At 39.6% G+C, this 23,618-nt stretch overlaps 1 protein-coding gene and 1 long non-coding RNA gene across 2 annotated transcripts; both read left to right on the forward strand.

Annotated features, from left to right (window-relative positions):
• Positions 1–2,963: 2,963 nt before the first annotated feature.
• Positions 2,964–4,213, forward strand: LOC133978225 (uncharacterized). The gene is made up of 3 exons (XR_009924996.1): positions 2,964–3,094; positions 3,906–3,990; positions 4,093–4,213. It is a non-coding gene; the product is annotated as an uncharacterized LOC133978225 (long non-coding RNA).
• A 438-nt stretch (positions 4,214–4,651) lies between these two features.
• On the forward strand, positions 4,652–23,325 carry znfx1 (zinc finger, NFX1-type containing 1). The gene is given in 18 exon segments (XM_062415546.1): positions 4,652–5,024; positions 5,518–5,752; positions 5,927–6,279; positions 6,392–6,571; positions 6,943–7,049; positions 7,945–8,183; positions 8,355–8,486; positions 8,777–8,925; positions 9,197–9,340; positions 9,452–9,566; positions 10,046–10,284; positions 10,727–10,866; positions 16,108–16,240; positions 17,568–17,735; positions 19,237–19,347; positions 19,905–20,000; positions 20,239–21,939; positions 21,941–23,325. Coding segments are annotated over 18 exon segments (5,217 nt in total). The 5' UTR covers positions 4,652–4,799; the 3' UTR covers positions 22,691–23,325.
• Positions 23,326–23,618: the final 293 nt, after the last annotated feature.

Below are 23,618 nucleotides of genomic sequence, written 5' to 3' on the forward strand. Positions count from 1 at the left end.
CTTTAGCTAGCCTCCCTACTGAGACGGACTGATGACGTCATAGCGTCACGACGTCGACGTGTGTCTACATTTAAAGTATGTTTAAAACATGAAATTTCTTCCTTTATTGTTTTGTTTTGTTTTTCTGAACATGATTTGATTGCATTTATGATCATTGTCTTTTTCATCATATATATACATTAACCATGTATTGTAAATGTAAATGTAAATGAAGTCATACATATGTCTTGTACACTTCTCTCACTTTATGTGGAAATATTTTGAAAACCAAAGAAAATATATTTTCAATTTAAAAAAAGAAACATAGAACTTGCAGTTTTGTTATTCATAACAAAACTGCAACCCACAACAAAGTCAGAAATTAAGCTATTGTACATTTACAGGGTTGGGAAGGTTACTTTGTAAATGTAATAGGTAACAGATTACTAGTTACCCTATTTAAAATGTAATAAGTAACTATTTCAATTATTTAATCAAAGTAATGTAAATTATTACATTTCATTACTTTTTTTGATTACTTTTTACATTTTCTAACAAATGTTTTCAGCTGTTAGGGTAAGTGTAACAATTTTTTTCAGTAACTGTAACAGTTTACAGTTACATTCATTTTGTAAATAAATTACGTAACGCCGTTACATGTAATTAGTTACTCCCCAACACTGTACATTTATTTTGGCATTGCCGATTTGTGAAGATATTCTGGCAAAACCTTTGTGATTATATTATTATTTTAATTTTAAAAAGAGGAGGCTACTCCAAATAATAAAAATAATAATGCATGTAATACTCATAAATAATGTGATTTGTAGATGTTCCATTTAAAATATGAAATATACATTATTTGTTTGAACCAGAGACTGTATCTATACTAATAATATTAAGGATATGTGGAAAACACATTTCCTCTATGAAAGTCATAGTCTTTGTTGATTAAAATACTTTAATATTGAAAAATTGCTTACAAAAAGAAAAAAAAGAAACATGATTTCAGGTAAACACACTGGCTATCAAAGGTGGGGCAGACATTCATGAGTGTGTTTCTAGGATTATGCACGCAACCTCTAGGCAAGATATGTTATGATTGTTAAATTGGCCTTGATGCAAATAGTGTGATTCATATGTTTAAGAAACGTCAAAAGCTAATTGTTAGTTTGTGTCCTTAAGGGAGGAGAGGAAGAAATATGAGGGAATAGGAAGGGGACAGAAGGGAAGGGGAGAAGAGGAGAACAGAGGAAGACTTGAGTGGAGGGGATGGAAGGAGGAAGGGGGGGGGGGGGGGGTTAACAGGAAGAGAGAAAAGAGCGGAGGAAGAAGGGATCCAGATTTTGTTTATTTGGAGAAAACTGATATGGGTTGTGGTAATTAGGAATGGCTTTACTTTAAAGAGCAATTCCAATAGAACTGAACCCAGGCCATACTGACAGACATTCTGCTGTGATATAAACATCATCATTTTACAGATGCAGTTTAACTAGAACTCCTATAGGCAACCATGACTAGTTCACATGGTTCACACTGTCCTCATTTCCCAATAAATGGTGTCAAACTGAGTGTTATATGGCCCAGAGCCATGCATGCTATGTGCAGTCATATGCCTTCCTGGTTTCCATACTCTGACACTATGAAACCCGAGAAGGGACATATGACTGTATTATTTTTAAATTGTAAATGGCTCTGTGTGATACAATGCCGCTCAACACCTCTGGATCCATATTGGATCCTGGTAGGGGGATGGTGCCAGCTTATTACTGAACTAATCTGCAAAATGACAGTCTCAACCTGTAGATATCATACCAGAATGCCTGTCAGTAGGGCCTGGGTTCAGTTTTATGTTGAACTTTAAAATCCAGTTGTCACATTATATGATACAAAAAAATAAATTTCGAACCATGTTTGCATGTATGTTTTAGCTACTGTGAGGTGAACTCTCTGTTGTCTTGTGCCCTAGAGCACTATTAATGGATGGCTATATCTTGCTCCAGATAGAGCTGGTAGCAGAAGAGAGAGAGAGAGAGAGAGAGAGAGAGAGAGAGAGAGAGAGAGAGAGAGAGAGAGAGAGAGAGACCAGACCAGACCAAACATATGAGTGATGAACAAACAATTTGTGCCAAAGATATAAAAGTTCAAGTTATTTTTGTCTGGGCTCTTCTCACTGGTTTGAAGTGATGTCACATTTCCATTTCCAGGGTCAGCTACAGACAAGCTTCAGTTGGCATATACACTTCCTTTTACTTCTCTCTTTGCAGCAACACATACAGAGGCACATGCAGTAACAGCTGGATGTTACTGTTGTGTGGTTTTCTATGAAGAAAGGATAACAAAAAAATATATAACAGTAACATGACCTACATCAGACAAAGAACAGATCAGTACTCTAACATGTAGCCTAGCCTAACTTTATTGCCTTTTATTATTATTATTTTTTTTTATTTCATTTTTTTTTTTTTTTTTACATATATACATAGCAAAGTTCATTTGTGTAAATTAGTAACTCATTGAACTGTAATTATGACAGTTTCAGTGGAACAGTAGTAGAATTTGTTGTTCACTTGGTGAGCAATATGCAGCACTGTTATTCCCCATTTCTGCATCAGTACATCTGTGATCGATAGTGGTCTATTTAAGAAAGCTGCATGCACCTGTCCGAATGACTTGTATCTGGTTCGACAACGTTGCATCTTCATCCTGTCTTGGCAAACGATGCACTGTTAAATGAAATCACTAACCAAACATTTCTGAATAGTGCTTCTGTGCAATATCCCTGTGAACATAACCACAGACAGACAGTAGGCTATAACATATCGCCAACGCGCTGCAGCCTACATAGATTAAAGGCGCAGCATCATCATGCCCAGAAGTTCAGTTTTATTTATCGTAATCATATGACTCTTAGTCAGAAACGAAAGGTGTGTTTGTTCTGACGAAACGAAAGTGACAGAGCAGTTAAATAGCCGCTTCCTGACCGAGAAGTCAGAGCCTGCGATACCGCGACCAGACAGAGCAGGATATATCAGCTGTTGTCTAATAATAATCGCAAATCGGCCTTTCGAAAGCTTGAAGTGGACAATTTAACGTCCTATAGACTTCAATTTGGGTAAGAGCTCTCTTTCTTTTTTTTTGTTACTGTCGGGGAAAGGGTGGAAGGGAGAAGCAGTCGGCTCAGCTGATAAAAAACAACAACAAACAAACCCTAAAATATAGGGTTGATAATAAAGAGACAGACGGGAAGAAATACCTCACTCGTCATTATAGTGCATGTATTGCCTAGATGTGTTATAAGAGTAGCCTAGCCTATCGAAACTGAGCTACAGAGTACCTATGTCGCACAATTGTTAGATTGTTGGATAAGTAGAAACCCTGAGGGTATTTCAACAACTCACTAACCAAACATATCTTGTGGTTAAACGCTGTCAACCGATTTCTGAAGAAAATGAAACCTACACTCCCATGCAAGTCCTTCATGCATCCAATAGAGGGCGCACTCTTCATTTGCATTATGTCATTGCAATTGCAAGTAAAGTGCATCGTTTAAAAAAAATGTCACACTACAACTAAGTCTCAGAATAGTTAAAAAGGTGTCTGCTCTTGACACAATGGGGATTCAAATACACATCAAATAACAGGTTTATCTTGAAAGTAAAAAGAACAGGCGAGCAGTGTAGATGCAGTCATTTCCTCAGAAGCCATAAACAGTGAGATCATCCTGTTGGCTCAACTCTGTGACCTTGCAAATCATACAGATAACAGTTGGGCGGATCAAGAGTGGAACATAATATATGCTGGCAGTTTTATTTAATTTGTTGTTTTAATATTTAATTTTCTTGAATCACAAAGTCTTGTGAAATGATGCTCAAATGTGTTATTTTTACTCACACTTTCTCATTTCTTGCCATAAATCCATCCAGAAATCAGTGTTACCAGCCTAAATTTCAACAACAACCAAATGTATGACCATGGAAAGACCAATAAGGAGAGGAGGACCTAATGATGGTAATATTACAGTATGAGAGGGAATCAGTTAAAAACATGGATACAAATATGTTGTTCTAAATCTTCAAGGTCTCCTAATGTGAATGTTGCTTTTCTCTCCAGATACTGGCCAAAATGATAATGTCCATGAAGGCAGTGGGACAAGATGGGGAGGCGCACAGGGAGACAGGGGGAGAGGAGCAGAGGGCAGAAGAAGAGCAAGAAGTCGTAGGCGTAATCAAGGTGAAAGCTTGATTACGCCTACAGATGGAGGAGGAGCAGTAGGAGGGGAAGGGATGCATGGGAGAGGCAGAAGAAGAGGGGGTGGAGCAGACCCAGGGAGAGGTGGAGAAAGAGGGGCAGGAAGAGGAGTCAGGGAGGAAATAAATGGGGGACGAGTAGGTGGAGGTGAAGGGGTGCGAGGCAGAGGACGAGGAGGAGGAGCAGCAGACTTTGGGAGAGGTGGTGAAAGAGATGTAGGAAGGGGAGGCAGATGGAGAGGAGGCGGGAATGGAGGGGAATGGGCAGAGAGAGGGAGAGGTGGGGTAGGAAGACATGGAGAGCAAGGTGCAGCTGATAAAGGAGGAGCAAGGAGAGGAGGGCATAGTGTGGATAGAAGAGGAGTCAGAGGGGGTGAAAGAAGAGACGGTGTGGGAGAAAGACAAGAGAGGAATGGAGGGAGATCAGTTTCTGTAGGCAGAGCCGGGCCACCACAGGGCCGCAGACTGGGCTTTAAAACACTGGAAGAACTCTCTGAAAAAGACCCGTCTGTAGTGGCTATCACCCTCTCCTCTAACCCTGCCCTACACGATGCACTACGTGAGACAAACATGAGGCAGGACCTTGTTGAACTCCTCAGTTTGGTGCTGAGCAAAGCTTTCAATTCACGCTCAGACAGAGGAACCCTGCAGCACCTGGCTAGCATCATAAAAGATTCAGGGTTCCTTCGCACCATCCTGCCTCACTATCTTGTGGGCATGTTGACTGAGTTCAACCCTGTCCGCAGGGAACAGTACCCACGGCATCTGGAAAACATCCTGGTGATTCTCTCAGAGGTAAAGACATGAGTGAATGAATGAATGAAATAACCTATCAATCAGTAAATTCAGCTTAAGGATGAATGAAGGAATATATGGAAAATACATATAAATGTTATTGCTGGTGTAATGTCCTTTTAGTGTACCAGGTTTGTCTGTTTTATGATTTCCGCCCTGAGGTCAAAACCTATTCTTAGTCATTAAGAGTTTATTGCTCAAAGGCTTTGTCAAGACTATGTAGGTGTGGTTGGGTCAGATTTAGCCCTCCACACTTCAAACTGGAAAGAAAAACTCAGACAAAAACTTAAATATGTAAATAATCAAAAGTGTACAAATATTAACAGACAACTCAGTGTTCCTCTAGCGCTCTATTGCTTATAGTAAGGACATTGGTTTTCAGGTCCTTAAATACACTTTTACAAATGTATTATTTTAGCCTTATTGAGCTTCTTTCTATTAACAGTTCTTTAATTAGTGTTAATTTGAATTATTCTTAATATATGATTATTAGGTGCTCAACATCTTCCCTGCTAGCTCAGTCCAGGCTGTGAGTTTGTTACTGACACTGATCCCAACTTCCATCAACAACCTGAGGGCATCAGGAGTGAACATCAAGGCTCAGGTGGAAGAGAATGTGGAGAATCTTCAGGGCCTGGTCAATCACCTCCAGCAGAGATCCAGGGAGGGAACCCTCCGCTCAGGCAGGGACACCTATGCCCTCCTAAACAATGGTGGAAACAACCCAGGTAATGACCTCTTATGGATATTTTTACTTAAATGCTGATCTTTGACCGTTTTGTTATCCTTCCCATAACCAAATGCTGCAAAATTAACCCGAAAATGTGCAGATGTTTGTACAAAATTCTCAGCTAGTTTTATAGATATGTAAGTTCAACTGAAACGTACTACTCCTAACCTAGGTGGAGAAGACCAGCAAGATTTCAGGACCATACCTATCTACCCAACACCGGAGGAGTTTCTTCAGGACCACAGGCCCTTTCTCAGGCCCAACCTCACCTCTCAGCGCTACACAAACACCCACCTTTACCTTGACACACATTTCCGCCTGCTGAGAGAGGACTTTGTGAGGCCACTCAGGGAGGGGATCCAGCAATTGCTTCAGAACCAAATGGACATGGGGAGGAGTGATAAACCTCTGAAGGCAAAGCGCTTTGATGATATCCGAATATATTTTGATGCACGACTGGTGGTGCCCAAGTGCACTCACGCTGGCCTCGCCTACACAGTCCAGTTTGACACTCAGCCACTTCAGGTTAGCCTTTAAGATATATTGATGAATTGACATTTTAGAAGATGATGGCATTTTGCTAATCATACATAATGAGGCATATTTAATCATATAACTTCCTCCATCTTTCCTACAGTTTGTGCGCTGGCAGAACTCCAAGAGGCTGATCTATGGGTCCCTGGTCTGCCTGTCATATGATAATTTTGAGAGCTTCTTGTTTGCCACAGTGTCAGACCGGGACCCCAAAGACCTGCAGAAGGGACAGGTCCAGATTATCTTTACTGAAGAGAGCAGAATCAAGTTGGCCCAATTTGAGGTGGGGCAATACTGTCACTAATATTGTGTCTTTCCTCTGCACAGTACAATATAATAATAAAACCAACACAACACAGCTACAGCCTCAATAATGACCTTAAAGTTAAATCAACACCTCTCTAAACAGTTTTAACAAAAACACAAAAACGTAACATTTACAGGCTTACAGATGTAGGATTTACTTACAGGCAGTTGTATTATTACTTTTAACTAGGTGTACTGCATGTAACAAACTGATATCTGAGATTTAGATGGCATTCACCATATTCAATTTAGTTGTTGCCAGCATTGATGTTGCAGGTGATGGTTGGAGGTCATTTATTGTTTTCTATGAAACAGATACACATCAACTAAACTTGTTTAATTCCACAGAAAAGTCAGATGTTCCTGATGGTGGAGACCACCGCTTACTTTGAGGCCTATCGGTATGTTCTAGATGGCCTACAGGAGCAGCAGGAGGCTGACCTGCCCTTTCAGAGGTAGGCAATTGAATCTGTGTGTTTGTGCTGTGGAGGATATTCATATTTTAAAGTCAGGGTAATAGATTTTATATAATCCCACAACACTTTTAAAGGGCAGTGGGGGGAGAAATGGTACAAAGCAGGTTCAGCTATCACACTTAATTGCCATCTGGTAATAACATCAATAATTCAAACGTTCTGTTATTATCTGCACTCTCTGTGCCCTTCTGCAGCCACAACAAAGTAATGTATTCTATGAAATATTTTGTTGGCCATATGTCTCCCAGACATTTCTCTTGTGACTCATTAACTCAAACAACATTAAATTGTGTTTACCTCAGAACTGCATCATGGGACTTAGCAACTTTGGCATTTTTATATATCAAGGAAAGTTGGTATATATATTTAAAAAAAATTAGTCTATTAAATAAAATTCTCCATGAAAAGTTCTGCTTTCTGTCAACACATTTTCTTGATGTTGCTTTTAATGTTAGAAGCTGATTCAGGAAAGTGTTGCAGTGCACCGACAACCTTCTCAACCTTTCTCTTTTAATTCTCAAGTACTCCAAGGTTAGCCAGAGATATTACAGGGCAAGGTTTACTTGCATAGCAAATTTCACACACAAAGGTGAATCAGAGTGCTTTGCACAATACATTTAAGCATAATAACCCCCCTCCCCCAAAAAAACAAAAACAAACAAAAAACAGTTAATTAAACAATGGAAACCTTTGAAATGAAATTTTGTTTGAAGATCAATTCTCAAGTTTTTTACATTACTTATCCTTACTAGATGCATGCTACTTTTTTGTGTAATGTTGACTCATTAAGAAAAACTGACTTCGGAAAAGCAATGTCTTTTTATACACAGCCAATAGATACTAAAATATGTCATCCTCTGTGTAATGCTGCTAGGTACATTGTGGAGTGTGACACAGACGTGCAACCCCCAGCTTATCTCCGAAGAAATGATATTTATAACCTGTCATCCGTGGCTGACCCTGACTATAAGGCCAGTGTACAGGCCTTTCACAGCCTGAAGGCAGAGGCCTGGCCAAGGATGGAGGAGCTGGGACTAGATGAGTCTCAGATGAAAGCATTCCAGCTGGCCCTCACACAGGAACTGGCCATCATACAGGGACCTCCTGGCACTGGTAACACATTGAAAAGCCATTGTTGGAAGCATAACCTAATTAATTTGGGAATTAATGTAGTCAAATGCATTTTACACATGTGTAAAATGACAAAATCCTAAGAAGTGCAAAGTTTTACTTGCCTCATAAAAAACCTGAAATTGTGCAACTCTGCTTCTTACATTTTCTCAGGAAAAACCTACGTTGGACTTAAGATTGCTCAGGCTCTTTTAAACAATCAGGGTCTTTGGAGAAGTCCATTTGGTAACTCTCCGATGCTGGTAGTGTGTTACACTAATCATGCTCTGGATCAGTTCCTTGAGGGTAAGACGTGATGCCAGTTCATTATATTATTATAATATCAAATCTATTTTATTTGTTTTTAGTGGTTTATCAAAATATTTGAAAATGCAATAAGGTTTCTTGTCAACAAAAAGTGTACATTTATTACTAAGGCAAATAAAAATATTGGCAGCTGTATTTGTTTATGTGGTGGAAAGTTTGCTAATGGGCTGCAAATATGCACTTCAAATCTGAATTATTTTTCCTGCTTGTTGAATGAATGATATAAGACAAATAACCTGTGTGGATTTTGTTCGCCTCTGTGTCCCCAGGTATCCATAAATTCCTACCAACAGGCATAGTGCGAGTGGGAGGCCGCAGCAACAGTGAAGTCCTGAAGCGTTTCAATCTGAGGGAGCTGATCACCTCACATGAATTCAGACGAACGTTGCCAGCTCATCTGCGTACTGCGTTCAATGAGGTGAGCTCAAACTGTATGGGGAACTGCCTGAGCTAGAGTGAGTGATTAGAATGTAGGAACCTATATAATAGGTTTTAATAAGCCATCATATTTTAGTTTATTATAGACTTCAGACTTAAAATTGTAAGTTTATCATACTGATGTTGTGTTATGGTCTACCTCATCTTTTTGTCACATGTTCTTTCACTTAAACCAGCTTTACATGTTGTGGTATATTTCATACATTGTCGTGTGATTCCTCCACCTAATTGTCCTATTCATGACATGACAGATTTACAAGCAGCTGTGTCAGGAAGAGAGGGAAATTCAAAATCAAAGTGTGAAGCTTGAGTGTTCTCTGAAAGGCGTCCTGCGTGAAAACTTCCTTCAGAGGTTCATTTTAGGAATACACTGGGACAGTCTGCACCTACCACTTGTGAGTCAAACTGAAAGACAACAACATCAAAAAAGATTTAATGTATATATGTAAACAGGGCTATACAGTTGAGAATATGTTATTAACTTAGGAATTCATATTTTTGAAAAGACACAGGATGGTTTTGAGACCTCGGGTAAGAAGTCCAGTCTGATAATGGAGTGGTTGGGTTTGGGTACCACGGCCTTCCTGCAGAGGGAGACAGAGAATGCAAATGCAAATGGTGGTAAGTCTTTTACTGTAAGTGGAGCTCCACTTAAACATTAAAAGAGTAGCTCTGTCATTATACTTTCACTGACAGTCCCAAGCAATTTGTATTCATGCCAGCCCTAGCTGTTCCATTTCAGCTCTCTCCAAATTAGCTGGAATTAACATGTAAGAGCTCAATTGAATGCTAAGCTCTAAGCAGCAGGATGTTGTAGCTACACAATAATATATAATCCAGCACCAAGTTCAGCCAGGCCACATCTGAAATGTACCAAAAATGTCCAACATTTATCATAGAATGTACAGTACATACAGGATATTGAAAGCGGACTGATATTTTCTGTCCCTTCACCCAGTTTCTATGTAATGTTACTGTATTTTAGGACCTTTTCTTGTCTATTATTATGTGCATGCAACTTTATCAGTTGGCAATGAAAACAAAAATTCTGTACTTTTATTGCACTGGGTGAATACAGTCATTCTGATGCTCCATGTTAGATGCAGCAGCAGAGGAAGCAATGGAAGAGGAAGAAGATGACCTCATTGAGATTGCAGAGGAAGCAGATCTGATCCAGGCAGAGCGATTTATTGAAGACAACATTTATCCCAGAGGTGGTAGAGATGACAAAAAGAGGGAATTCATGGAGGAGGCTGCCAGAGAAGTGGAAGAACTGATGCTGGCTATGAACCTGGATAAAGTTGAAATAAAGGCTGAGAACAGTGAAGAAGGATGGGAGGTAAAATCAAGATGAGATTTTCCATGTAGAGATTGTCATGAGTTCATGAGTTAAAACTTTTTTCAATCCCTTTATAAATTGATTGAAAATGTGACTGTGTAGAGCAATAGCAGATTGGTTTGGGGGGTAGATGTTGATTCATACATGTGTTTACAGTAAATGACCAACAGAAACACAATTAAGGGCCTTACTGTTACTGTTCCAAACATAGTCATAGTCTGTCTACAAAATAGTTAAAAACACTACTATGCCATGCTATCTCTTCACCATACTTCACCCTCCATTAAACTACAGCTTCCCCTATGGGCTAATGCTGATGTAGGCTCCTACTCCAATTACAGAACAATACAGTTTATCAGATTACATACAATTTAAAGCAGATTAAACAGTTAATGAACTGAAGGTCTGAAGTTCACACTTTACCCTATTCTGGTCCGTACAGATACAACAGGGCCAGAAGAAAAAGATGAAGAACAAAATCAGGAAAGAACTGGGGAGGAGCTCAGCAATGACTGATACAGAAGAATATCACGTCTTGGATATCTGGACCCTTAGCTTGCCCGATCGATGGCGACTCTATAGGTCAGTCTGCATCTCTGTTTCTGTTTTCTTTCCTTTCCTCACTACCCATGTGCCTCTTTTTAGTTCTTACTTTCCATCACTTCTCTTAATACTGTGTGTTTCTGTTCGCTTCTTCATTTTTTTCCCTCCCTCTCATCCCCCAAGCAACCTCAGTCTAGTAGAAGTAGTCTATTCCCAGTGTGTATAATTAAGTCAACTAATCACCGAGAAAATGTTTCCCAGAGGATCTTCTTACCTCAGAGAGCCAAGACATGTCTCCAAACTTCTATCACTGTGAAAACCAGGTCACAAGGACTAGTAGTAATTATCATTTAAACCAGTGGTTCTCAACCTTTTGGAGTCACAAACCCCCCACAGGAAGACAAATGCTTTCCCTACAGACAAAACAACAACTCATTTGATTTTGGCTTGAGGTGATGTTTTTAGATTTATTGAAATGACAGCCGCTTCACAGTCAACAGTCAACATGTCTGCTTTAGGTGTAAAAGAACAATTATAAATAGAAATTCATATTACCGAGGTAGTAACTGGGCCTGTTAACATGTTTAAAAACAGAGTATATAGCCTTGTGAAAGATTTGATACCAAACATCTCAAAACAACATAAATCTCAATTTGTCAGTCTGGTGTATCCTGATGTAGATTTGCACAGCAGACCTGTGTTGGTGCATCAAAGAATCAAGGACTGATTTTAGCATTTCAGTTTGAATGAGTGACAACATCAAGCTCCAGTTGCAAATTAAGATAAAACTTGTACCACCAGTATTGACCACAAGAGGGCAGAGAAAGACCATGTCAATACTGAAGTCTACATGCCCAGCTGCAGAAAAAATGAGTCTCATCCATAGATAAACTGTCCTCTGAATACAAAACTGCTATCAAAGCAAAACCCATCAGTTATATGAGCCAACATAGAGTACATTTTCCTCAGTTTTGTATAGACTTCCTTTTAAAGGCTTGTAGCCTAATATCAATAATCAGTTCATTCTTTTTTTCCCTTTATGTAACTGGGACATTATTCACCTATCCTGACACATTTTACTGGGATGGCTGGGCCTGCTTATTTGAACAAAGCAATATCCTTGGTTTTATGTTGTAAACCGCCACATGAAGATCATCTACAATTCTGATGAGCTGTTATCTGTATTCGGTCATGATGAATGCCAGGGTGGAAATTGTCTTTCAACATAAATTCAAAAATAATAAGTATATGATTGCAGCTTTTGATAGTCTTGAGTATTCCATGGCCACTGACAGCCAGAATTCTTATAGTGTACGCAATGTTGAAGCAATCTGTAATGTGCGGTCAGAAGAGAGGTCCAAAAGAGCAACCTCAGTTTTGAAAACAGGTGTTGCACAGATGAGTTGGTGAATGCCTGGTGTATTGAGTCGTATCTCTCTGGCATGTCATCTTTTGGGAATGACCTGTTGCAGTGATACCAAATGTAGCAGTTTTGATGCTAGATTGAACAAACTTTTTAGATTACCCTAGCAACTGCAGCAGCAGTAACACACGCTCAATGAGACAAACTCAGTTCAAACTCAGACAAATTCAGTTCAGAGCATAATTGTTTGCATAGGAAGTCATAATTAAGAAAAAAATACAAATATAGAATTTCCTCCACAAAGTTCCATTAACAATCTTAAAAGGACCAAATCTTCAGTAATATTACTATGTGCTACTGCACTCTGCAGATGAAAATTAAGCTATTCTTGAAAAAGCTTTTCAACATTATGTATTTCTCTGGTGGTTTCTTTGCTAAACTTACTAGACATGTTTAAATGGTTACACAACGACAGTTAAAACACAATGAAGATAGTCACAAACAGAACTTACAATATCAATAAATGTGTCTCAATCAAAATTGTACAGCCAGAAGTACAGAAAAATATGACCATCTGTACCTGCATTTAAAGGATGACTGAAGCCAGTTAATAGGGATGCATCTCATTTGCAAAAATGTATGATATCAAAAAAACCTTCTGCCACAGCAAACATATAAATAAATCAATGTGGAGCATTGTTCGCTGCTAGCATGCAACACATTTAGGTATGGCTTACAAAGCTGCCTTTTCAGATTCTGTGGCAGTGACAAACCAAATAGACTACACCAAGTGTACAATAATGATTAGTACTATCTCAGAAGGGAAATACTTCACTGATGTCAATGTGTGATGTCTAACCCTAACCCATATGTCTGGCTTGTTGAATTGGATGGGGGAAATGCCAGATGAATAGCAAAGACGGTAGTTGAGCTTCTTGAGAAGTGTAACCTTAAAAAGGAGAATCTTCATGGCATTGGCACTAGTAATGTAATTGTGATGATTGGAGTGCACAACGAGGTGCACAAGGTTTGAAAGGAAGAATGTGCATTGTCCAATTTGGTTCTCATCCACTGTCAGCACAGCATCCTAAAAAAACATCCTGAGTGTTGAGTACTTTATCAGAGAAACCAACAATTTATTTCTGATTTCCCCAAAACGACAGAAAATGTACAAAGCAATATATGCTACTATTAATTGAACCAGAAACCCCTGCAGCTCACAAAAGTGTGTGTCACACGGTGGCTATCTATTGAGCCTGTGGTAACTATATTGAGCCAGTGGGAAGAATTGAAACTCCACTTTGAGTTGACAAAGGTCAGTCGGCATTGCTACATTGCTGATGTGTTCTGTCATGCACATGGACAAGACCAAGTCTACCTGACATTCTTGAAATCAATCCTGTCCGACATACAAGTTGCAGTGAAGTCATTTGAGAGCAAACAGAACCTGTCAAAGTTTTGGACAATCTGGTACACCATCTTAACATTAATTTGCAGCAGAGTAGTCAACCCTATGGCAAAAACTGATGGCCTTCACCATACCTTGGATACCTTTTCAATAACACAGTGTCCCAACTCAGTCTTGCACCAGAGGGCACAGCCTGAAACACAGCCTTGTTCAGTGTTAAGGAAACACTAAAGCACAATAAAGGCACCACTGAAATTGTTAAAGTAGCTAAGCTACTGAGATACCAGCCCCAAGCAATTGACAAAATTATTTCCCAATGGAGAAACAACCATCTGTTTAGGTTTGTTTCACTGAACATACAGTCGAGTTTTGGAGTGAAGTGAATAACGACACTGACTCTTCTGGATCAAATCCATTTTAAGAACTGTAAAAAGCTGCGCTCACTACCCTCTCCTTGCCCCACTCAAATGCAGAGGTTGAACGGCTGTTCAGCAAAGTGAGTGTGGTCAAGTCCAAGTTGAGAAATAGTTTCACAGTACACTCTTAACCCCATACTCCTGGGGTGGTATGGAATGAAGCTGGCTGGTGATACCTGTTACGAGCATAAACCACCAAGTGCAGTTTGACACCACAGCAGCATATAGCTTTAAGGCCACTACAGTACATCCTCTTCTGCTGGTTCCAGCTAAGTGACAATGCAGTTGGACAGTGACAATGAAGAGAATTTCCTTGCAAATTTATGATTCATATTTACATATGCAAGGAGTGTACTTTCTGGAACTGGCGGGTTAACACAGCTGATGGTGTCATTGTGAACTACAGTGTGAGTGAGAACAATACCAATATCTGGAGGAAACCATTGAGCAGCTAGCCACTGTCATCCAAGCAGCACAACATCCTGGAGAGAGCTGGAGAGAGGTGCTTAGGGGACACATGATATTTGAGTTAAGATTAAACCCCTCCTTGATTTGCATAGCCCATTGTTCCAGCTTTCTTTTAAATGCTGTTACCTTGTCAGAAAGAGCAAGGACATTTGTATTTCATCTTTGGAGGAACATGTTTAAACAGTTCAGTTTGTCAAAAATGCCTGCCAAAGGCTAGCAACTCACTTCAGGACAGTCTGATTGTCAACGAAGGAAGGACCACAATCTGATAGGACGATATGAACTTCATGGTCCAATCCAATGTCATGGCAGAGTGTGGCGAACAGTCTGGTTTGCACTGCGGGGGTTTTATGGAGTTTTAACTGCCATTTGGAGAACACCTCCGGGGCATCTCTGTGGATAATGCAGTGTGAAAATTTCACATGTGAAGCGACTTCCAAAACTTAGGCTTTTAGTCCCTTTCTTGTCCCCTGCAGCTCTATCTGTACACATGGAGACATAGTTTTCCCAACTCAGTCGTTCTTCATGTATTTTATGTTCAGCTTGTTAAAAATGTCTCAACCTGTGCAACCTCCTTACAGTGACATTCACAACAATATATCCTCATGCATTTTTACCTCTTAGGTATATCTTACAAATACAAGCAGCTGTTTATCACCTGACACATCTGTTGATTCGTCCATTGCAGTGGGAATATTCAAATTTTCTTTACTCGGTCCATGAGCTGGTTTTTAATGTTGTTTGACATATCATGAATACACCTCCCGTTACCCTCCCATTCCAAGCATGTAGGAGAGCCTACATCAATGTCCCTCTCTAGAGCTGCTCCCTATGTAGATATAAAGGTCATCATTCTAAATTAACAAAAACTCAACAGTTGTTATTTTCAGGTAATTATAAACTATTATACACATTTCTGGCAAGTCCATTCTGCTAGATGCCACTAATTCATACATGCTAGTCCTTTAAGTTGAACTGGTTTTAAGTTTTCATGTGCAAGAAACTCAAGAACAAATAACACACGGTAAGGGTGATGTTTTTGAAGCTTGTTGGGAGCTCATGGCTATGTTGTTGTTGCCTTGTGTTTCTCAGTTGATGGTGCTGCTGTCGGACTTTCAGGTGACCTACTTTGAGACGCCTCCTTTTGGCCCGAATCTTGAGCTGAAATACTTTTTCTGAGAAGCATTTGCTCCATAGTCATTCACTATACTATATTCATAGCACTATACTGTGACACAAAGCAGAAAAATGAAAGAGGTTTTTTTGTGTGTGTGTGTGTGTGTGTGTCCAATGAGAACTCATGTGCAAGCACACTGACTCTCACAAACACATTCAATAAAATCTATTATGAGGCAAACTATATCAATAGTACAGTGTAATGTAAAAATCATTCCCCAGTCTAAAGTATGTTATTATTTTTTCTCCACAACCATCTGGCGACCCCCGGAAATTATCTACCAGGTTGAGAACCACTGATTTAAACTAACAAATAGTGCAATGTCCTTTCCAAGATAGATACAATATGTCTTGCTGTAATTGTATAACAACACTCTTATATCAAGCACCATTTTTTTTTACCTTGGTTCTGAGTGTTCTTCCATTATTAATTTACTTTGTATCTGCAGGTTGTGGGTGGCACGCTACAGAGTAGAGCTTCGCACCAGAGCTCTCGAGTCTGAGCAGGCCTATCAGAATGCAGTGGACAGATTAGCTGATGTGAAACGTCACCAGCAACTCTGTCTCCTCAAGGAAGCCACGGTACAGTATTATTATAGTAATAAATAATAGGAATAATGGTTTTCTAAACGATCCTACAGATTATTAAAAACATCCAGCAGCCATGTCTACTTATATTTAACAAGGAAAGTGAAATACACATCTCATCTGCTAAGGAATTTTTGGGGTTTTGTAAATGTGAGATAATACATTGTTGTACTCTCTAAAAATCAAGTAGGAAGTTATGTTTAGTTAATATTATAACATACCCATCAAGCTTGTTTTGGAGTAATCTTTGTGCTTCAGACATGACATGTTTAAGGGCCAGTTGACCCAAATTATATAAAAAAACAAAAAAACATATAATTTGCTGAAATGACTGACTCCACTTTAATACAATGAGGATGAATGGAATTTAGCTATTAGTGAGTCCAACAATTAAAAGTCTTTGGATTATCCATAGTAAATGAGCAGTTGTTTTTGAAAGTATGTCGCTTTAAAGACATATAAAAAAAAAAATGTTGTTTCAGTGTTGGTAGAACCACAGATGAAATTCCATTCCAGCCTCCATTGTATTTGGACAGAAATCGCAGACGCATACCTCAAAATCTGGAGAAATTATTAGATATACCCAGAGATGAAGGAAAAATATGTCAGAATGTATTCTTATTTTGGAATCTTAATTTAATAAATATGAATTTATATGCCATAATTCTTGTTTATCAGCAAATATTGTGGTAGCTATAACAGGTTCACGTAAGGCATCAGTGTGCTTCAAACTAACTTGAAGGATCATTGAACATTGTTGGAAACCACCTCTCTCAATGCCTTTCCAACATTGCAATATGACGGCTGCGTCTGACAATTTGTGTCACTTTCCAAAGCTGACAATATAAGCATACCCACTTCCTGTAGTGATTGGCTAAGTGTGTAAACTCAATCTTGTCCACACTTTGCCATGTACAGTATTATTGTGTCAAAGAAATTAGTTGTCATAAATGTTCTCAGGGTGAGACTGTCAGAAAGTACATGCCAGTTTCCGCATTTGAATGAAATTTGTGTCTCACCCCTCCTGTGATGGCAGGCTTTTGACTTTGCCTGAGTGCAGTCATTCAGAACAGCGAAAAAACACTTGCTCGTTAGACATCAAACGACACTTTGCAAAGATAAGCCTCCCTTGGAATTAAGCTGCAGTGGCATATCACCTCAAAAAGTCATCACTATCAAATATGTTGCTTATATAATAATTATTTAAATATCACATGTAATTACACTAATATAACAGTTTGTGATAATAGTATTAATCAGAAAAAAATGGTTATATGCTAGTATTATGTGTAAATAAACTCACAAATATCCTGCTCATCAGGTTATTGGAATGACTACAACGGGGGCGGCCAAGTTCCGAAAGACTTTACAGGAAGTGCGTCCATGTCTGGTGATTGTAGAAGAGGCTGCAGAGGTCTTGGAGGCCCACACCATCACCACATTGAGTCAGGCATGCCAGCACCTCATCCTCATTGGAGACCACCAGCAGGTAAGAGCCCACACTAGCAAACAGGCCAATGGTTCCTGTACTGACGGTGGGCCTACATCTATATATCTATATATATATGTTTTATTAAGCCATTGTACTCTGGAGTTACACGCATAGGTGAAAATTTAAAGGACATCCTGTCATGGGGGATTTGTGTATCTGTGTAGTTGTCCACAGTGTCTTTGTGTTTTGCCTTGAGGGAAATGGATGCTGGACAAAAAAAACCATCCCTTGCCAACCATTACAAGAGATAGAGAAGATAAGAATGATATGCTGGACATCAGTAGACTATTACAACAACTTGTCAGGGCTTGCCAAGGACATATGGCCAGGCAGCCTGTCTGGCAATCTGTAGCATGGGTTCACAACTACACACACTTCTATCACACATCTCAATATTCTGTTCTAGTCTCCTCTTGCTGTGTAACTCCTGTCTGCTCTTTTCTCATTTCCTAATATTTGCTTGTTGCAGCCATTTTATGCATGAATCTATGCATGTATTTGATTATACAAACAAACCTGACTTCTTACACTGAAAGTATAAGAATGGAATTTAAAACAGAGTGTAACTTGAAAATTGCTTTTATTTTAACCTGAGCTTAGAAATCAATAGCTATTTTCATACATCAGATACAACAGATTGATGTAAAAGTAATTTACCACTGTTCCCAAGGCCCTTTTAAATCTTTTATACAAGTGTATGCTTTTTAATGTGCTAGACACATGCTGACTACAAGTAAATAAATAAATATCAAAGTATCATCTTTAACACTAGTAGACAATTACATGAATACAGGTATGTTAAGCATTTATGAAAAACAATCACGATAAGGCAGGCTAGTCTGTTAGTTTCATGGGTTTTTAATCCATTTCATAGTATTCATTCTGACTCTGTGTTTAGAGCTTTGTTTCTGTGGACCCAAACTCGAACCTGTGCATGTAATGGAGGTGGATGGATCACACTTTCTGAGTAAAATAAGCTTTGGCATTGTTGTGCTGTTCATTAATCACAGGTTTGGTGTTGAATCGAGCAGAACACAATGCTTCACATTTATAGTAGAATTTGTCTTGCCGCCCCCACACCCCTCCCACATGCACAATCACACTCTGTCCTCTAACTAAATTAGGTTTGCATACACACACACACACACACACACATACACATAGAGGCAAAACTGCGAAAACTTAACAGGACAGCAAAAGAAAGTTAGGCTGCATTTGCACACATTCTATTTTCCAAGCCCCTTAAACCAGAAATCCAACCCAAATTATTGTTTATGCCTTTTAGCCTTGCTATGGATGGGTTATTCCACCTGTGTCTAAGAATGGTATAATGTCTGAAAGCATATTTCTAGCCCTGAAAACCTTTCCATGGCAGTCCCAAATCAATTTTCACAAAACATCCAACCAGCGCATCACATTTTATTTTTATTAACAACAATACATGAGTACAAATCATTTAGAACATATGGAATGATGACCATGTGATTTCTTTCTGTAGCTGCGTCCCAGTGCCACAGTATATGAACTTGCTAAGAACTTCAATCTGGAGATGTCCATGTTTGAGAGGCTGGTGAAGATGGGACTTCCTTATGTCAGACTCAACTATCAGGTTTGTGCTATTGCATCTTTGATATGATCAGTCATTAAAACATAAAAAGTCTTAAGATGATAGCCTATGTAAAGACAGAGTTAAATGCATCATCCTCAAAAATGTCTCTGTGTTTTTTGTGTCTGTATTCTGCCATCACACTAAAAATCAATGGGTTAACATTTTTACCCAGTTTGGATGAATACAGCACCAACATGACATTGAGTTAACATTAGCCAGTAGCAAACTGTTATTCTGATACAACAAGCTTCAGCTAAAAACTGTCACAGATTTATTGTCTCTTGTATAAAACAATGTGCATATGACATTCAAAATATGTTATTATTTATTAATTATCAATAACCATCACATGTAAATTCACGAAGGCTAGATTATAATAAGCTTTAGTTTGGGTAAATAACCCTAAAGTTAAAAAAAATCACTAAAACTGTGTAAAAAAATAACCCCTCGTCTTGAGTGGCTTTTTGGGTAACATTAGCCCAATATTTTGTTGATGCTATATTGACCCAAACTGTGTGATTGATGTTTATCTGTGCTTTTGTTTGTTCTTCTCTCAGCATCGTATGAGGCCAGACATTGCCCGTCTTCTGACCCCACACATCTACTCAGAGCTGGAAAACCATCCCTCTGTGTTGGACTATGACAACATCAAGGTGCATATTGTATTTGCTCACCCGCTGTGTCTCCATTCCACTTGTTTTTCCTAACAGTGAATATTTGTTTACTTGCCTGCATGGGTATAAAGTATCTGCATCAGTCTTTTCAACTTTTTAATATATTTTCAATTGAAGTTAGGCAAAGTGTATAAGATTAAGAGTACATAATTCAAAATAATACAATAAATATCAAATAATAACATAGTCAATGTTTTTATTCAATTATGTCTTACAGGGCCTTAACACAAATTTATTCTTTGTGGAGCACAACTGCCAAGAAGAAATGATCAAAGATGGGAAAAGCCATCAGAACCAACATGAGGCCAAGTTTGTAGTTGCTCTTTGCCGCTATCTTCTCCTTCAGGACTACAAACCAGAACAAATTACCATCCTTACAACCTATACTGGCCAGCTCCACTGTCTTCGCAGAGAAATGCCTGCCCCGCAGTTCTCAGGGGTCAAAGTGCATGTGGTTGACAAGTACCAAGGAGAAGAGAATGACATTGTCTTGTTGTCTCTGGTCCGCAGTAATATGCAGGGTAAGGTTGGCTTTTTGAACATCCCCAATCGCGTCTGTGTAGCCTTGTCCCGTGCCAAGAAAGGTCTCTACTGTATAGGCAACAGTGCAATGCTGAGTCAAGTCAAACTGTGGAGCAATATCTTCCATACCTTGAGGGAGAAGGACCAAGTTGGAAAGGCTCTGACCCTGTGCTGTCAGAATCATCCAACTCGACAGGTAAAAGCGTCTTGTGCTGACGATTTCAAACAAGCCCCTGAGGGGGGCTGCACTCTGCCTTGCGCGTTCCGTTTGGATTGTGGCCATGTTTGCTCAAGAGTCTGCCACCCCTACGACCCAGAGCACAAAGAGTACAAATGTAACAAGAAGTGCCAGAAGATTTTATGTGACCAGGGACACAGGTGCACATTACTTTGCCATAAAGCATGCCCAAAGAAATGTCAAGTGAAGGTTGAAAAGATCATACCCCAGTGTCAACACAAGCAGATGGTTCCTTGCCACCAGGACCCGGAGACATTTAAGTGCCAGGAGCCTTGTCAGAAAACGCTCCAGTGTGGACATCCATGTGATTCATCCTGCGGGGAAGCATGCACATATGAGTGCAAGGTAAAGATCACCTTAAAACTAAGGTGCGGCCACATCCAGCAAGATGCTTGCCATTATAAAACTCAGGGAAAGGACCCTGATTGTAAGGCCCCTTGTGAGCATCAGCTAATATGTGGCCATGCCTGTCGTGGTACCTGTGGCAAGTGTTATCAGGGACGCTTCCATTACCCCTGTCTTCACCAGTGTGAGCGTCTCCTCATTTGCTCTCACAAGTGTAGGGAGCCTTGCACTCGTGATTGTCCCCCATGTAGGAGACCGTGTGAGAATTGCTGCATCCACAGTGAGTGCAAGAAACCATGCGGACAGCCTTGCGCTCCGTGCATTGAGCCCTGTGCTTGGCAGTGCCCTCACCAGCGCTGCGGTAAGCTTTGCTATGAACCGTGTGATCGTCAACCATGCACCCAACCCTGTGACAAGACACTGGATTGCAGCCACCCATGCATAGGTCTTTGTGGAGACAAATGTCCAAGCAAATGTCGCATCTGTGATAAAGATGATGTCACTGACATTTTCTTTGGCAATGAGGATGACCCTGAGGCTCACTTCATTCAGCTGGAGGACTGCGGGCACATCATTGAGTACACAGCCATGGACATATACATGGGGATGGATGACAACCAGCAGGCAAATGAAGGAGAGCAGGTGGCTATAAAACTGAAGGAATGTCCAAGGTGTCGAACACCAATCCGCAAGAACCTTCGCTATGGATCTCACATCAACCGCAGTCTAGCTGAGATAGAGATGGTGAAGGAGAAGATAAATGGGAACCAGAAAGATATTGAAAAGCACAAGAGGGCCCTTCAAAAAACAATGGAACGACAACCTTCACATATGTGAAACGCACCAGCAAGAATATATGAATATCCAAAAAAGACTGGAAATGCGGTATCACACAGCAAATGAGCTATGGGTCCTGGAAAACAAAATGGATTTCCTACTTAGGGTTGAAAAACTGCTGAAGATTGAAAGAGAAGAAATGTCAATCCTTCAAGGCAACAAGTTTAGGAAGACTGTTCAGGATTTTGTGCGCTGGCTCGATGGCTTCCAATCAAAATTCACAGAGCAGCAGGTGTTTGATTTGCAGAGGGAACTACGGAGACTCACTCTCCTGGCTGAATTCAATGCCCAGTGCAATATGGCAAGCAAAAGAGGACTAAGTAACAAAATTCAATCTGAGGTCCAAACAATGGAAAAAGTTTTGGAAAAGCTGGGCCAATTCACTGAGCAAGATGAAGAAAGAGTAAAAGAAATCATGAAGGAGCTGAGCAAAAAGGTTCCACTCACCGGCTTGGGGATCAGTGATGAGGAGAGAAAGATGATCATCTCGGCAGTAAAAATGCCGCCTGGACACTGGCACAAATGTCCTAATGGCCATGTCTATCTCATAGCAGACTGTGGTGGGGCTATGCAGAGTCGAACCTGCCCTGATTGTGATGCCACCATTGGGGGGGCCAATCACAGACTGGCCAGTGGCAACCATGTCGCCACTGAGATGGATGGAGCACAACACCCTGCTTGGTCTGAAGTCAACAACCTTCTTAACTTTGATCGATTTGACCTCTAAAAGCCAGTAAAGTCTGCAGGTTCAGTTGCCTTCAGTCCCAACTGCACAACCAGTGAATGGCAGGTTATGATTTAACTGAAATAACCACTTTTATTCATGCTTGATTCTCTATGGTTCTGTACTGAATTCACATTCATTTAAGGGAAGTGAAGACATTGTCTATTCTCTTCATGACAATCAAGTCACCTTTAAGATGGATGGGGCAGAGCACTTCTGCTTCTCAGATCACAATCTTTTTGCATGAAATTGACTTTTGAACTTGAAAATACAGCCTTGAGTATTAAAACAGTAGCAATAATGTCTTTCATATCAATATTCACTTTGCTTTCTAACATGAACTGATGTGAAGAAAGGGAGCTTCTAGTTCATGAGATCTTTGCCATATGCTGTTCAAAACAGTGGATACTGTTTTCTGTTTTTTTTCTCCAATATATTTTGCAAAGAGTAAGTGTTGGATAATAGCTTGCTGAATGATTGTTCAAATATTAACTGTACCTCAGATACTGTATGTTCAAGGCCCCTGTGTACATTTTCTTGTGCCTTAACAATAGATGGCAGTAAAACACTGTAAAAGAAAAACATGAATTGATTGTTATTGTGCTTGCAATTTGCTCAAATATAATAAAATGTATCTGAATCTATGAGCACATTCTTGTATTAATTTTATACACATATAATGCAATAATTTACGAAATACCACCAGGGAGAGCAGTGGCTTCAAATAGCAGGTTTCAGAACATTTAATGGGGTTATATGTTTATATTTTCTATATAGACCTTTGTAGGCTGAGAGCATTAAGATCAGTACTGATTAACATTGCTGCTACAGGGCACGCATATATATACGCACATGTATACACATATACATGCACAAAAACACACAGTACACAGGAACAATCAACATTTATGAATCCTTTTTTGATGTTCTG

The sequence above is a fragment of the Scomber scombrus genome, chromosome 3 (assembly GCF_963691925.1).
Source record: "Scomber scombrus chromosome 3, fScoSco1.1, whole genome shotgun sequence".
In the NCBI taxonomy this organism is placed as follows: Eukaryota; Metazoa; Chordata; class Actinopteri; order Scombriformes; family Scombridae; genus Scomber; species Scomber scombrus.